The following is a 15,127-nucleotide window of genomic DNA, read 5'->3' on the forward strand; positions in this document are numbered from 1 at the left end:
TTCATCAGCTGTGGAACATTCTGTCTTGAGTGTGTCTAGGAACACACTTCCTCTGGCTCAGAAAGATGCAGCTTGTTGTTGTGGGGTAAAAACTGTTCTTGTAGAACCTCCCTAAAAACTCTCCTCACTCTTGACAACTAACCTGGGTTGGGGACAGACCTGATGCTGATCACTAAACCCATTTATTCCTCTTTCAAATAGTGGCACAGCAAAAAATATATTTCCCAGGAACTTGGGAACAGAAGTGATGTGTACCATTTCCAGGCCTGGCCCCTAAATCCTCCTCCACATCCTGTCGCCAGCCAGTGATTACAAGTCCATATGGATGGGGTGGCCTTGGAAACCACGTGTGGAGGTGGAGCTGTGGGCACATGGTGTCCTTAAATGACCATGTAGAACAAAGCTCCCTCCTTCACACCAGATGCCCATGACCTTCCACTCATTTACTATGAGGCAGGCAAGAAACACATTTCAATTAGGTTTCATCATTGAAGTCTTAGTTAATAGTGGTAAGCTATTTTAACTAGTACACCTGGCTAAATATATTTGGGTGGCTAACCCACTTTATTTTCTTTTAAACCCGTAATACAGAAAACTATCCTATGGTTTCAGGACTCCATGGTACCTTCTCCTCATAGGAATCTGTTTTTATTATTTCAAAGAGTAATAAGTAGTATATAATTTAATCAGGGTCTGAAAAACAAACATCTATAAAGTACAGGCTGATCATAAAAACCAGTCAAGCTGGTCCGGTAGAAAAAGAAAGAATTGGCTGGAAGCTGCTTGTCTTGCTTAAAGAAGAAAGCTTCTATTTAGTTTCTGATAATTGCATCCTGTCAGAACGAAGACCACGTTTCTAGATCTTTCCATTTTTGTAAAGGATTGGGAAACAAGAACTTTATGTGAATTTTTTTCAATTTTTGAATTCCGCTGGCTAAATGAAACACAGCCGTGGGCTGTGTAAAAACAAACCTTAGGGTGTGAGCTGTTACAAAAATTTTAAGTGACACAGAATCCATCCTTCAGATGTTGGCATCCAAACCATCAGGGTGGCTATCAGGTGCTTTTTCTGGGTGTTCAGACCACCTCAGATGCCTAAACACTAGCCCTGAGCACATCGGTAGAATTTAAGAAATCAAATTTGCGGATTCAGGCAGAGTCCTCACTTCTAGAATGTGTAACCCACCGTGTTCACTAGCCCAAAGGTGGGGGGAAATGGGGCAGCAGAAGGTATGAGAAGATTGACCTGTGACACATTGATGAGAGCCAAGAATCCCAGCGTGGTCAGGAGAAAACTCACACGGGACCTCTAGTTGGCCACTCGGCCCTTCCATCACATCCTGTGCTCTGACAGTGTCAGTTTTAATCTCCTTCGCTAACTCTGCCTGTGGAGATGATAAGCCCTGCTTCCCCAAAACTCACACTGCTCCCAGGAGTCACCACCCATGGCCCAAAGGGCTTCGGCCTGCATCCATCCATGGCCACTTGGGCTCCCCCACCATGAACCGCAGCACCTTCTGTCATAGACTAAGAGTACCCACAACAGCCTATGGCTCTGGGAACCTTTCCAAGCCCAAGACTGAGAGCAAAAGAAGCTGCTGGGTGTCCTAGAGCCTGCTCCAAGGAGGGGACATGCCCACAGGCTGTGTTTTAATTGTTTTGTTGAACATGAACTTTGCCCAGGTTGTTCTAAAATAGGGTGAACATACCAGCTTCTTTGGATGCAAGCACAGAAGGATTTAATCATCACTCTGCTATCTGATAACAGTGTGTGCCTACTTTTCTTACTGCTGCGAGTGGAAGTCTAGTGAAATCATGGATGTAATGCACTTAGTACAGTGTCTAAACACAGGGAACAACATATAGCAGCTCTTGCTAACTTGATGAGAATGATGCTGTCTGAGGTCAAGTGATTTAGGTAAGTCTTGAGTGTCCTAAACATCACACAACAGATAAGTGCTTGTTTAATATAAGAACAATCCTAATAAAGTCTAGGCTTCAAAGAGCAAGGAGGAACTGTTTTATGTCCTGGGGCTAAAAGAGGAGGCTCCCAGGGAAGTGAGTGATCAGCTGTATTGTACATTCTCCCTGATTTTATTAGTGCTGCTCCTATGGAAGGAACTAGATGCAGAGATCACTGAGAGCCGATACTGTATCTGCAACCAGCCCCACTGGCCAAAAGGGCACTGAAGGACATTTACTAATGAGGGTAATTAAACATGACTCCAGATCCAACAAAAGGCCTGCTGGTGATAGCAAAGCAGATAAAGAAGAAACCTCGCCCTCTGAAAAGAGACTGGACATTATATTAAAAGTGTCTGCACAACAGCCAGATAACTGCTCCTGCCAGAACCCACCCAAGGCCAGATTCAAAAAGGGCCCAACCCTGCCTCCTGAGCAGAATATCCACAAGTTCTGATGAATGTCTACAACACCCAAGAAAGGAAAAAAAAGACACAGGGGAATTGTTCTTTCTTTTCTTAGGCTCATCTTATTTTGCTAAGAAATAAGCAACCTTGTTATGTTAGGTGAAGTAAGCCAAGCTCAGAAGGTCAAGGGTCATATGTTTTCTCTCATATGTGAACACTAGACAGGAAAAAGGAAAAGAAAGATGTGTGTCTGGGGGTCGGAGAATCTCATGAAAATCAAAGGGAGATCAGTAGAAGAAAAGGATGAGGTGGGAAGGGGGAGCGAGAAGGGGAAAGTACTGGGGAGTGAATTGGCCAAATTATATTGTTATATGTGGATTGTGTATGTATGAATATGTAACAAAAAATCCCGTCATTATGTACAACTATAATGAGTCAATAAAAATGTGGAAAGAGAAAAAAAATGGAAATAAAGTAAGGGTTATTTAAAAAAAATGGAAATTAGCAACCTTGGCATGGAACTTAAGCAGATAGAGATGCTAATCAAAGGCAGGGAAGATAAGGACTATCCTAGTGAAGGACTGTTTTGCTCTGATTTCTTTCTAATCAGTTGGTTGCCAATAAGAAGGAAGAATATGAGTTTCTGCTCAGCCAGTTTCAGTCTGACCTTGAGACAGTGGCTACAGACTTGCCCTTGTGATACCTAAAGTCATCCCTTGGTATTTACCGGCTGCCTGAATTGACCTCCGAGCCCCACCGATTCTCCAAAGCTGGATAAACAAAATGTGGTTAATTCTTATAAGAGAATACTATTCAGTGGTAGTAAAAATGATCCATTAAAAGACTGTCTAGCTCAGACACCAAACAGAACAGACAGACCTGTGTCTGCTTATCACAAATCATGTCCACATACTCTGGAATAATTCTCACCCACACCTTGAAGACACATGTGCTCTGTAAAATGATAGTTAAGTGTGATAAAGATTGATTATGACTTGTCTAGAATATAGCATTGCACCAGTCCCATTTCCAAGGACTAAATCTTCAAAATACTAATGAAAAGTATGCATAACACCACATTACCTAAAAGGTTTAATGCACACCACAAAGAAACAGGATTCCTAACAGGAAGCCACAAATGAATTATGGAATATAGACAGGTAAAGTCTATTTCAGAAAAGCTAGATTTCTCAGGAATTAACCATGATTTTAAGATTGAAAGTAAGAATGTCTCTTTAGACAATGAAGCACTTTACACTTAGGAAAGTAAGACTGTTAAATATTTTTTTTTTCTCTTAAGGAAAAAAAATAACAGAATCCAACAAAAATCTTAGAAAAAACCTTGAATAATACTCTTACAGAACTGACTTTATCAGGTATCAAGACTTTAGAAAGTGACAATGATTAAAACAATATGGTATTAGACCAAAATTAGACAAACTGAGCAAGAAGCTGACCCACAGACCCACACATGTATGATTATTTGCTTTGTGACAATGAACCATGATTACTTTTTTTTTTTAGTAAATATAGCTGGATATTCATAACAAACCCCCAAATTCCTGATCCATATCTTATACTAGATAGAAAATAAATTACAAAAAAATATAGAAGTAACAAAAGGCAAAATTGTAACTACTTATCACAATTACGATAGGTAAAATTATAGAGCTTTAATAAGATAATATAAAGATATTTTGGGGGAATATTCATTACACTGAAATAGATAACAGTTTTCTTCAATAGGATATAAAAACATTAAGCATGATGGGAAAAAATAATAAAGTGGACTTGACTTCATCAAAATTAAAACTTTCTGCTCATCATAAGACACCATCATAAAGAGAACAAAAGAGTGAGCTACTGAATGAAAAGTTCCTTGCAATGCATTTATCTGACAAAGATTTCATTTCTGTAAGGACCTCCTATAAATCAATAAGGACATTCCTATAGAAGAGTAGACAAGCTGAACAGAAACTTCATGAAAGATATCATCACCATGGGGCCTGGTGCAGTGCTGAATGCCTCTAAACCCAGCAAATCAGGAGGCTGAGGTAGGAAGACCACAGATTTGAGGCTAAGCCTCAGCAATTTAGCAAGACCTCGTCTTAACATAAAAAGATTAAAAAGTCTGGGGATATAGGATATATTTAAGTGGTACAGTGTTTCAATCCCCAGCACCAAAACAAATGAATAAATAAATATGACAACCAAAATACCAGGACAATCCCAATTAAATCTCAGTAAGACCCATAGCATTAGAGTGCCTTAAGTTAAAAAGACTAAAAAAAAAAAAAAAAAATCTAAGTGCTAAGAAAGAAGATGTGGGACAATTAGAAAATCCATACACTGTGGGAAGGAGAGATGCAAAACTTACAGTTACTCTGGGAAACTGGCAGATCATGCTCACTTTGCACACATGAACAAAACAGAAATGCACCAAAAAACACATTCACAGCAATGTTCATAGGAGCTTTATTCATAATAACCCAACTGCATATACTCAAAGGTCCAGGTGCAATAAAATGTTAAGTAATCATCATTCTAATGCTTAATTTTTACAACAGAATATTATTCCTCAATGGCAAAAAAAATGAACTACTTCTACAGACAATATAGAGGAATCTCGTGGGTATGATGTTGAGTTACGGAAGCCAGCCCAAAATGTGCCAATGCTATCTATTTATATAAAAGTAAAAAATAGGGAATGCTCATCTATAGCGATAGAAATAATAAAATACTGGTTGCTTTTGGTAGCAGACCTATGATCTGGTTGGAGGTACAGAAGAAGCCCCGTAGGCTCCTGCAAAGGTTGATATAAGTGGTGGGTACATTCAGACCTGCAGGAAGCCTTTTGCTTCTGGCTGGGCTATCTAGAAGGTCATGAGGCTCTTATTCACATTCTAGTGCCAAGAACAAGTCAGACAAGTTACCAAATCACAGTTTTGTGAAACCATTAAGAGAGCTCAGAACAAAATGAGGCCTCTCTGAACGAAAATATAGGACTGGACAAGCCCTTTCTAGGAGAGAGAGGACTGAGAGCTGCTTTTATCCCTGGAAAGGAATGAAGGGAAGAAAAAAAAAGAAACTGCTGTTAAAAGGTTTAAGGATGAATCACTGAAAGTCTGAAGAACACTTCAGTGGTCATGAGTGGACAGGCTTGATGCATCTGCGTCCTAAGGGAACTTGTGCCCTCCATTAACTCCTTCCCATGGACCTCTATATAGTGCACAAGGGCATTCACCAAAGATTGGGTGCAGGGCCCCAAAAGCGACATGTTCAGGAAGAAGTCTGGATCCGATAAATGCCACAGACTGGATGAGGGTGTTAAGCCAGAGACAGGAAGATGAGGTAGGACAGGGATGACCCACCCTAAGTGAGGGCAGCAACATTGGGATAATGGTAAGTGAATGGATTTCATGAACCACCTTAGAAGTCGGGGAGGCAGAACCCAGGATGTACATTCCTAAACTACAAGTTTCATTCTGTTATTCTGAGGTAAAAATTAGATGAATAACAAATGCATTATACTGTTTTATATTACAATTGTCTACAGTGAGGACTTACATAGGGAAATCAAAACAGAGGGCCAAAGACAAGTGGAGGCTCTCGAGCTAAACTAAGATACCATCAATGAACCAAGAAGCTGCAAAGACACCCGAGGAAGACCAGTACTACATAAATTAGCCATGGAATACAATGCAGAGAAAGTTCCAGAACAACCTTCAAGCTGCTTGATGAGTGGATAGGAAGCAACACATTCATGCCCAGGAGTTTATGTGGGAGCCTGCGAAACTTTAAAGATCAGGAAAGGGAGAGGTTGAAGATTTATGATGTTAATTTTAAGAAATCTTCATATTCTGCTTCATAAATTCCGAAGACACAAAACAGCAGTAAGTTAATGTTTCGTTGAGGTTTTATTCAGGTTGCTCAGGCATCATTATACTCCCAAATGCAGAGAACGGCACTTTTCCAAGGGACAAGTGCTTGCCCAGATGACTAGGGAAGGAAATTGGAACTTGATCGGTAGTTAGATCTTGAGCCAGTCTGACTCCTAGAGGCCCGTGCCTTTTATTTTTCTGAATTATTCTGTATCCCCATCCCTCACAGGTTAAGTTGTACCATCTGATCTCAGGCATCATTCTGAGTGGGTGAAGTCAATAAAATAAATACATCTTTCCTGAAATAATTACAAGAAACCCTTATTAAACTATTTGTTGAAAGAATTGACGTGGAAGGGAGAAAAAGATTCAGATCAGGTGACTCAGGTAACCTGGTCCACACTCTAAGATGCTGGGAACTATTTTGGTCCTGCCTCTGGACCAGTTTTTTTTTTTTTTTTTTTTTTTTTGCAGAATCTAGTTATTACTGGGGGCCTTGAAGTAATTACTATTTTTACTGAAGCTTCATTGAGTTGGTTTTAGGTTTATGCCTTGACATGAAAAAATAAAATAATGAAAATAGAGGGTTTCTGAGAGAATGTGATCAATATACATTTGTCGATCTTGAATATAGCCCAGGAAAGCAAAAAAGGATAGATTAAGAATTAAGCCAAACATGAATTTTAAAATTCAAAGTCATTTATAAGGAAGAAACCCTGGGGTATATTTATAGAGCCATTTTAATTAATCAGCATTCAAAACAGCTTTATACGCTTGAGTCAAGTTTTCAACATATTTTGAACCGGCATCTCTTCTAAATGAGAGAGTGGAGGTATTGTAAACTAAGCAAATGAGAAAATGTGAGTTTCAGTCCTGGCCATAAAAGTTACAAACTGGGAACAAATCACACAATTTTGTGCAAATATAAAAGGGTTAAAACAAGGATTAAACATACGGGAGGGCATGAGCATGCTCTACAAAACACAAAGTGATGTATCATTTCCTCAAAGGAGCGAAAAAGCAAAAGAAACGATAAGTTTGTGAACATTTGCATTTATTCAAGTCTACAGCCCTCCTGATGATGTCTACCCATATATTTAAGACAAAGTACATTCTGATTTACTGATAATAATGCAAAACCCAAGAATTCTGAGTTCTTTTCAGATTGCTATTGCTGGCTTTTGTTTTAGTAAGTAGAAATGACCAAGCTATCAAACGTATCTAGGGCACACCCGTCCTAATGATTTCTCTTGGCTTACATTAATATCTTCAGATAATTTCAAGAGCAAGTATATCAGAGCAGTCAAGTTATAATATATAGTATATAGTTTAGTCAGTGACATCAGAGAAAACCTAAACTAAAATCCTCCATGTGTTACTTCCTGTTTTTTAGAATCAAACTTAGGTTTAGTTTTCTATCACTAAAAATATTCATAGTAACAACACAGGTTTTAAAGATTTAAAAGAATGACATTTAGTGTACTCAGCAGAATGTCTGGTATGTAGTATAGAACTTATAATGGTTAGCTATTAAAATGTCTAAAATGTTGTTTCTGAACACAAAGATGTTTGTTTTCCATGAATTGGGGTAATTTTCATCCTTTAAATGGGTTGCAGTTCCACAGGTACACGGTGATTCTGAAGCTTTTGTGATTTGATAGCAAGAAGAAAATTTTGACTGCTATTGAAACAACTACTATGAGCTAGCTAGACACCGTGATAGACACTATGGACACAAAGATGGCCTATGTTGTCCTTAACTTCAAACATTTCTCTGCGTGTGTAAGACCCTTGAAGGCAAATATTTGTTGGTTCTTCCCACCTCTGTATCATCTGAGATTAAAATCATGCCTGGAATACTAACTTTGCTTAGTAAATGGTTTGGAATGAATAGGTTTAGTGCTTTTTCTACCTTACACACAAATATCTAAATCTCAAGGTAAAAACTACTTTCAGTTATATTTCAAATGACTAAATAAAAACTGTGAAGAAAAATATTTTCATTTGTACATATATTACAGGAATTGGGTTCAAATTCCAGGTTCCTGGAATCACCACTAGTGATTTTCTTACAGAATAAATACAATGACATTTGGGGCTTTCAAAAAATTCAATAAATGTGTGGCACACAGAAAAGAATTCATCAACTGACTGATTCTGTGACAACAGAAAAGAAACCTGATGCCATTTTTCTTTCCCCATGTATTAACCCTTTCCCCACCATTTAATCCATCTGGTCATAAAATTTCCTTTTAAAGATTCAAAGAGTTGTGGCTCAGCAGTAGAGTGCTTGCCCAACAGTACATGCGAGGCCCTGCGTTCAATCCTCAGCACCACATAAAAATAAGTAAGTAAAATAAAGGTATTTGTCCAACTACAACTAAAAATTAAATATTAAAAAAGAAAAGAGTTGAACTTGCCTTTCCTATATCTTCCATCTCCAGTTAACAGCAAGTGTAGAATGGATATAACAAACAAACAAACAAAATATTCAAAATATTGCTCACCTGGTCTTCTTCTCCTCCACCTTCTTCATCGTATTTTAAAATATTATCTCTTACGTCATCCTCTGGATCAATTAAAAGTTGTTTGGCCTGGCGTTCTTTATCCCGGCGTTTCATCCATACCACAAACATCAGAACGAGGACTAGATAGGAACACAGTAATCGCATCATTTGGAAGTCAGAGCTATCTAATCATGTCTGCAACACTAATAATTTATATATAAAAGGGTCAAAGGCTTGTAATCCATTTCCTACCCTATTACTTATTTCTGGCCTCATAGACTTAAAGAAACAAGTCAAGGCAGGACTGAGCATTGGGTTCAGTTTGTGCACTTGGGCTCTATGATCTGGTGTCCTGCAAACCCTCTGGGTAAACATCTCTTTCCTCAGTTTCATTATCTATGCATGGGGACAGTATCATTTTTGGTCTTCATTTTGGCCTTAATACTTCAGATACTTTTAATATAATACTTCATAAATTCTGAAGACACAAAATAGCAGTAAGATAAATTATGACACTGCTTAATGCAGATTGGTCTCTCATCATTATAATTCTAAATTCACAGAAAATGGCACTTCTGCAGGGCATGGTGGTGGACACCTGTAATCCTAGTGGCTCAGGAGTCTGAGATGGGAGGATTGCGAGTTCAAAGCCAGCCTCAGCAACGGCAAGGCACTTAGCAACTCAGTAAGACCCTGTCTCTAAATAAAATACAAAATAGGGATGGGGTGTGGCTCAGTGGTTCAGTGCCTCTGAGTTCAATCCCTGGTATAAAAAAAAAAAAAAAAAAGGTACTTCTCTGGTGTGACAAGATGACAAGTGCTTGTTTAGATGACTTGGGTAAAAAATTGAAGCTAGATCAGGAATAGCAACTTGAGATTTTCCTTGACTCCCAAGGGCTGTGTTTTCCTGCCACACTATTCTGCATTTTCTGTTCTATCAAAATGCATGTTTCAGCTAAGAAGGCGAGGGGATTAGTTTGAGCACTAAAATAATATTAGGCTTTCATGCTTCACACTTATGTGCCAGGACTGGAACCATAAATTTTCCAGAGTTGATGTTAAAATCAGCACCAATTCATTTTCCTTCAAAATGCCACAGTCACTTCTCCATGCCTCAATCCATCATACCTAAGTCTCTCTTGATAAGGCTGGCATCTACGCCACGTTTCAGTGGAAAGTGAAACTCGTCCCTAAGTGCACATCTAGGAATGAGCTCTGTCTAAAATCTGAGGGTATCGGTTTACATCCTGAAACAAAAGATTTAATGACTCCTATTTGAGCACATTTTTATTATTGGCCATAAAAGTAAATATCCTCCTTTTAAAGCCAGATACATGATCTCATTTGCCATTGTTCCAGGGCTAAATCCAGCAAGTGGATTATTAGTATAGCATGCAGGTTTCAAATTATAACCAAAGTAGTCTCCACACAGGAAGTAAAAAATGCTCAGGCTTCTATAGTAATTGCTTAGAATAAAGGGACAGAATTCTAAATTACCAGAACACTTGTAAATGGAGGAAACATAAAAGAAATGGCCAACATTTTCAAGAAAGTGATTGGTGCATAAGCATGATCGCACAATAAACTAAGTCCTGCTGCTATTCCACAATAAAACACAAGGCCCAGGCAATTTCTTCTTTTAACCTGCATGCTTAGAAGTGGTTCCTAAAGTACTTTCCAGTGGTTAATTTCTTGCATTCCACTGAACCAAAGATTGCCAAGTATCTTAAAAAGGAGCAATTCCTTAATCTATACTTCCTCTAAAGACAGACAATTTATTGAGCTGTGTAATCATTTCTATTATCAAATGTGCTGTGTGTGAAGTACAATCTCTCACTATTTGGTGCAGCCCTTCAGAAACAAATACCTTGATCCTCGCATGACTGGAGCAGGCTGCTGACTGTGCTTTGTACGGAGGAAAGTGAAGGAAAGCAATATACTTATTTTCCTAAATCATCAACCACATGCCATAAATTCATACTCAAATCATAAGATAAGTGCTCAACCTTGGGACTGTTTAACATTTTTCTATGAAAAGAGTTTTACAGCTCCCCAAGCAATCAGCATCAGAAAATGGCAAGAGGGCATGGAAGAAATATTCTGGGGAGGCTTGTTGCAAACCTGTAAGTGCTTGGAAGAATGCTCCAAGGCTTTCCATTCTCAGGTTGACTTGGCAGTCCTGTTTATGATTGAAGAGGCAATGCTCAGAGGTCAAGGAGAGCTTACTCTCAAGACAATGCTCAGAGGTCATGGAGAGCTTACTCCCAAGTCAAAGCAGGACTGAGCATTGGGTTCAGTTTGTGACCACTTAGGTTACTTTGTAGGGCAACAGCAGTAAGTTCCTTTGCTGAACATCCCAGAAGCCAAAGGAATTAACACCCAAGAGACGACACTAGTACTCACTGAGGAGGATGATGATACACAGCAGGATGGCGATGATGGCCCCCGTGCCAAGCCCTGCGCCCACGATCCGGTCCACATCTGTGCAGTCTCCATTTGAGTCACACTGGCAAACCTTCACTCGGAGGATGGAAATATTGGACTTGGGAGGATTACCGGAATCTGTGATTATGATGGGAACTTCATAGATCCCAGCTTCAAGAAATTTGATCTTTAAATTGAGCTGAGCAAAATCACCTGTACAAAAAGAGGAAAAATACAGTTTGATAATCAATACCTAATGCAACAAAAACACAGTCTTTTCCAGAATGTGTCTCCTACCTGACTGTATACATAAAGAGAATCACAATGCTGCTGCATTATGAAAACATTTTTTTTTTGGCTTCAAGAGCTCTTAATATTTTACTTAAACTTTAAGTAGCTTTTAGAATATATTTAATGAGAAGATTATGAAGCACGTAAAAATTAACTTTTCATACCAGGTTTCAAAACCTCTCAACTGCACATATATTCAAATAATTAACCTGTTCTTACCATTAAGCCGAGTGATGGTCCAATTTCTCTTAATAGTCACAGGAGATAAAGGAAGATCAAAAGCAAATGGTCCAGCATTTGGATCGATGTCATAATCAAGTGCTGTGATGTTAATTGAATTGGGGTCTGGAGTTTCACAAGTCTCTGCCTCTTGAGGTAACACTTGAGGAGCATTGTCATTAATATCAAGTAAATAGATTTGCAGCGTTCCTGTTCCACTCATAGGAGGAATTCCTAAAAAGGGAGGAAAAATTACAATGGATGCTGAACAGTTCTCTCCAATAAGTCTCAATTACAGTGAAATTCTCAAACGTCCAGCCTTCTTGCCCTAATCACTGTGTTACCCTGGAAAAATCTAGCTGTCACAGTATCTGAATGGACTGTTTCAGAACAAGTCCACTTCTTTCTTCCCTCTTGGCATGACCTTGAACTGCCATGCTACTGTGTAGGGAGTGAGCATGGTGACGACAGGGCTCTATGGGATCCCACACTTTTCCTGGCCCTGTTGTCCATTACTCAGGGTCTGTGCACATCACACTCCTCCAGGCACTGTGTGGAATGTCAGGTAAGCAGGACAAAGGCTCATGAGTTTGTGGACCCTAGCCTTTGGATGGAGAACTAAGACATGTGTGCATGAAAGAACACAAGAGTGCTTTGAAGGCTCAAAAATGGCTCTGACCTAATACAATACTCTACAGACAAATAATACAGAACCACAGGTCTCATTTGGGGAAGGAACATCTTAGGGGAGAGAAGTGATAGTTATTGATCAGTCAACTACTCAGAAAGATCGGATGGCTTTCTTTGTATTATTTTGTTGTAATCCAACAAAGCAGGTTTGAACAGATGAGGAACCTTGGTCTCTATAAATTGCTCATGGCTACATACTATTATATATAAGTGGATTGTTACTAAAGGTTGCTCTGCCTGGCCCCAAATCCATTCTCATTCCACTATAAAATGTCTTTACCATCTCATATGATAATTCGGTCTTCTGCCCATATTATAAATATTCATGCATAAATAATAAATAATATGTATATAAAATAGTTTATTAATAGTAGTACATATTGAAGCCCAGAGATTTAGGTGACCTGCTCAGGGTAATGCAATGAGGAAGGTACACATGCACATGTAATTCTGAGCTGGGAATAAGTAAAAATCTCTACCACCCTCTGTGAAGAATATCACAGTTCTGAGAACACAGAGAACTTAGGGTGGAAGGCAGGGTATGGTGTATGTTCCCATTTCCCAATACTGTCACCACCACTATGATATTTGACAGTTTGAAGAACTTTTACATTCATTATCACATGTAAAATTACTTAACTCTTACAACAACTTTATAAAATAAGCAACAGTCAAACAATTTAATAATAATGAAACCACGGCACAGAGAGAATATAAGAACTCGCCCAATCATTATGGAGCAGAACTGAGGCTCTATATCCAACTTTGTGATTTAAATTGAAATGCACATGCAAAGTGTCCCGGCTATGTAGACTGAAAGCTCACTTCTCTCTCATATCAAATAACCTTCCAATTAGAACAAAAAATCACCTGGGTGAATGAAAAACCTGGCAGGCACTTACAATCAACATACATGTCACTTTATATGTAAATCTTTATATCACGACATTATGGTTCAAGATACATTACTTTAAGTTCTAATGTAGACGACAGCTACTATTTCCATGCAACGAGGAAGCATAAAACACACTAGTGCTCAGAAAAATCAAGAGACAAATGTTTTGCATGTAGGAGCTAGAGCAAAATAAGGGGGAACGGTGGTAGGGGACCAGATATCACAAAGATATAGGGAAGGTCAGTGGAGTAGAAGAAGGAGATCGAGATAGAAGGAGGAGGAATGGGAAAAGGGAAGAGATGTGGAATGATTTAACAAAAATCACACCATGTGCATAAATATAAATATACCAGAAGAATTCCACGTTTATGTAGAAAGCACCCATCAAAAGTAAATAAATAAGCAAGTGAAAGGAAGAAGGAAAATAGGAGGAAAGAAAGGAAAGAGGGAAGTTGGAGAGGATGGGAACAAAAATGGAATAAATTCCATGGGTATGATTTTGTCAACATGAACTCAAATGTATAAATATAATGCTCCAAAGGAAAAAACCTCCAAAGCAATGATCTGAGGTACACTGGCAGAGGCTGTTTCTACAGAGGTCCAACTCTCAACATTTGAACAGTCATGTCTCATTAGAAAGGATAAGAAATAGTGTTTTGGCTCTGTCGCCACATGGATTTCCTTCAGATCGCAATCTCATTGAATCTTATTATACAGGATTTGGAAACGTTCATTGAGATAGGTCTTATCAAAAGTGTTGACAGGCAATGTTTTTCAAACGGCACATCCTGCCCGCCAATTGAAAGGTTATTTTTATTAAACATTCCCATTACAGAATAACACTAAAATATTTTAAAACATGGTTGTGATTCAGTTTTGAAACCACTCAAAAATAGAAGAAATATTTATTGAAGTGGTTAATTTGTGCCAGGTACACTTTTCTATGTAGAAGTCATTCTATTTCCCTCAAAACATTACAGAGTGAATACCACTATGTGTATTTACCAACAAAAACATCAGAAAAAAAAAGGAAAGAGATTAAACCCCATCACCAATCATATGCTAAGACAGTCGGAGAGGTGGAGATAGGCCCTGGGGATCAGGCAGAACTCCAGAGCTTCCATTCTCAAGCACATGTTAAACTGAATGCTATCAAAACCAGAAAGTTCATCATCAAATTTCATACGTTCCTTTTATATTAGATATCTAAAAAAGGTGGATTACCTATATATCTCAACCAACTGAAACCCAGCAGAGATCCGCAAAAGAAAATACGAAGGTGTCAGAGTATCTTTTCTAAAATCCAACACCCTAATGCTCACACTCTCACTTCTCTCAATTTACACCCTAAATTAAGAGCTTCCTGATGCATGGCACACAATGGCGGAGAGTCAGAAATAGGACAATTGCTACAGACACACATACTAATGGCAGTAAACAGACTGACTACAAGAAATATAAAAAGACCAACTCAAAAAACACAGAGACTGTCAGGTGTGGTGGTGCACTCCTGTAATCCCAGTGGCTTGGGAGGCTGAAGCAGTTCAAAGTTCAAAGTTCAAAGCCAGCCTCAGCAAGAAAGTGAGGTGCTAAGCAATTCAGTGAGAACTTGTCTCTAAATGAAATATAAATAGGGCTGGGGATGTGGCTCTGTGGTCGAGTGCCTCTGAGTTCTATTCCCAGTACCTAAAACAACAACATAAACAACCACAAAAACACAGACTCTGTGGACACTGATGGTTGACTGGAGCTATAGTAAATCAGGTATTAAAGTGTGGCAGGACAGAACAGGAATGTTCATAATCAGTATACCAGACTACCATGGAAGGTGTGCAGCCAGAGAACACACAA

At 38.7% G+C, this 15,127-nt stretch overlaps 1 protein-coding gene across 1 annotated transcript in view; it reads right to left on the reverse strand.

Annotated features, from left to right (window-relative positions):
- Positions 1-15,127, reverse strand: part of CDH2 (cadherin 2) — a 216,686-nt gene that overhangs the window by 20,950 nt on the left and 180,609 nt on the right. Inside the window, exons 12-14 of the mRNA XM_081263289.1 lie at positions 11,692-11,925; positions 11,161-11,394; positions 8,758-8,897 (exon numbers count right to left, since the gene is read on the reverse strand). Of these exons, the coding sequence (XP_081119415.1) occupies positions 8,758-8,897; positions 11,161-11,394; positions 11,692-11,925 (608 nt within the window). The remainder of the gene's footprint in view (positions 1-8,757; positions 8,898-11,160; positions 11,395-11,691; positions 11,926-15,127) is intronic.

The sequence above is a fragment of the Spermophilus citellus genome, assembly GCF_964194105.1.
Source record: "Spermophilus citellus genome assembly, chromosome: 12".
NCBI classification, from domain to species: Eukaryota; Metazoa; Chordata; class Mammalia; order Rodentia; family Sciuridae; genus Spermophilus; species Spermophilus citellus.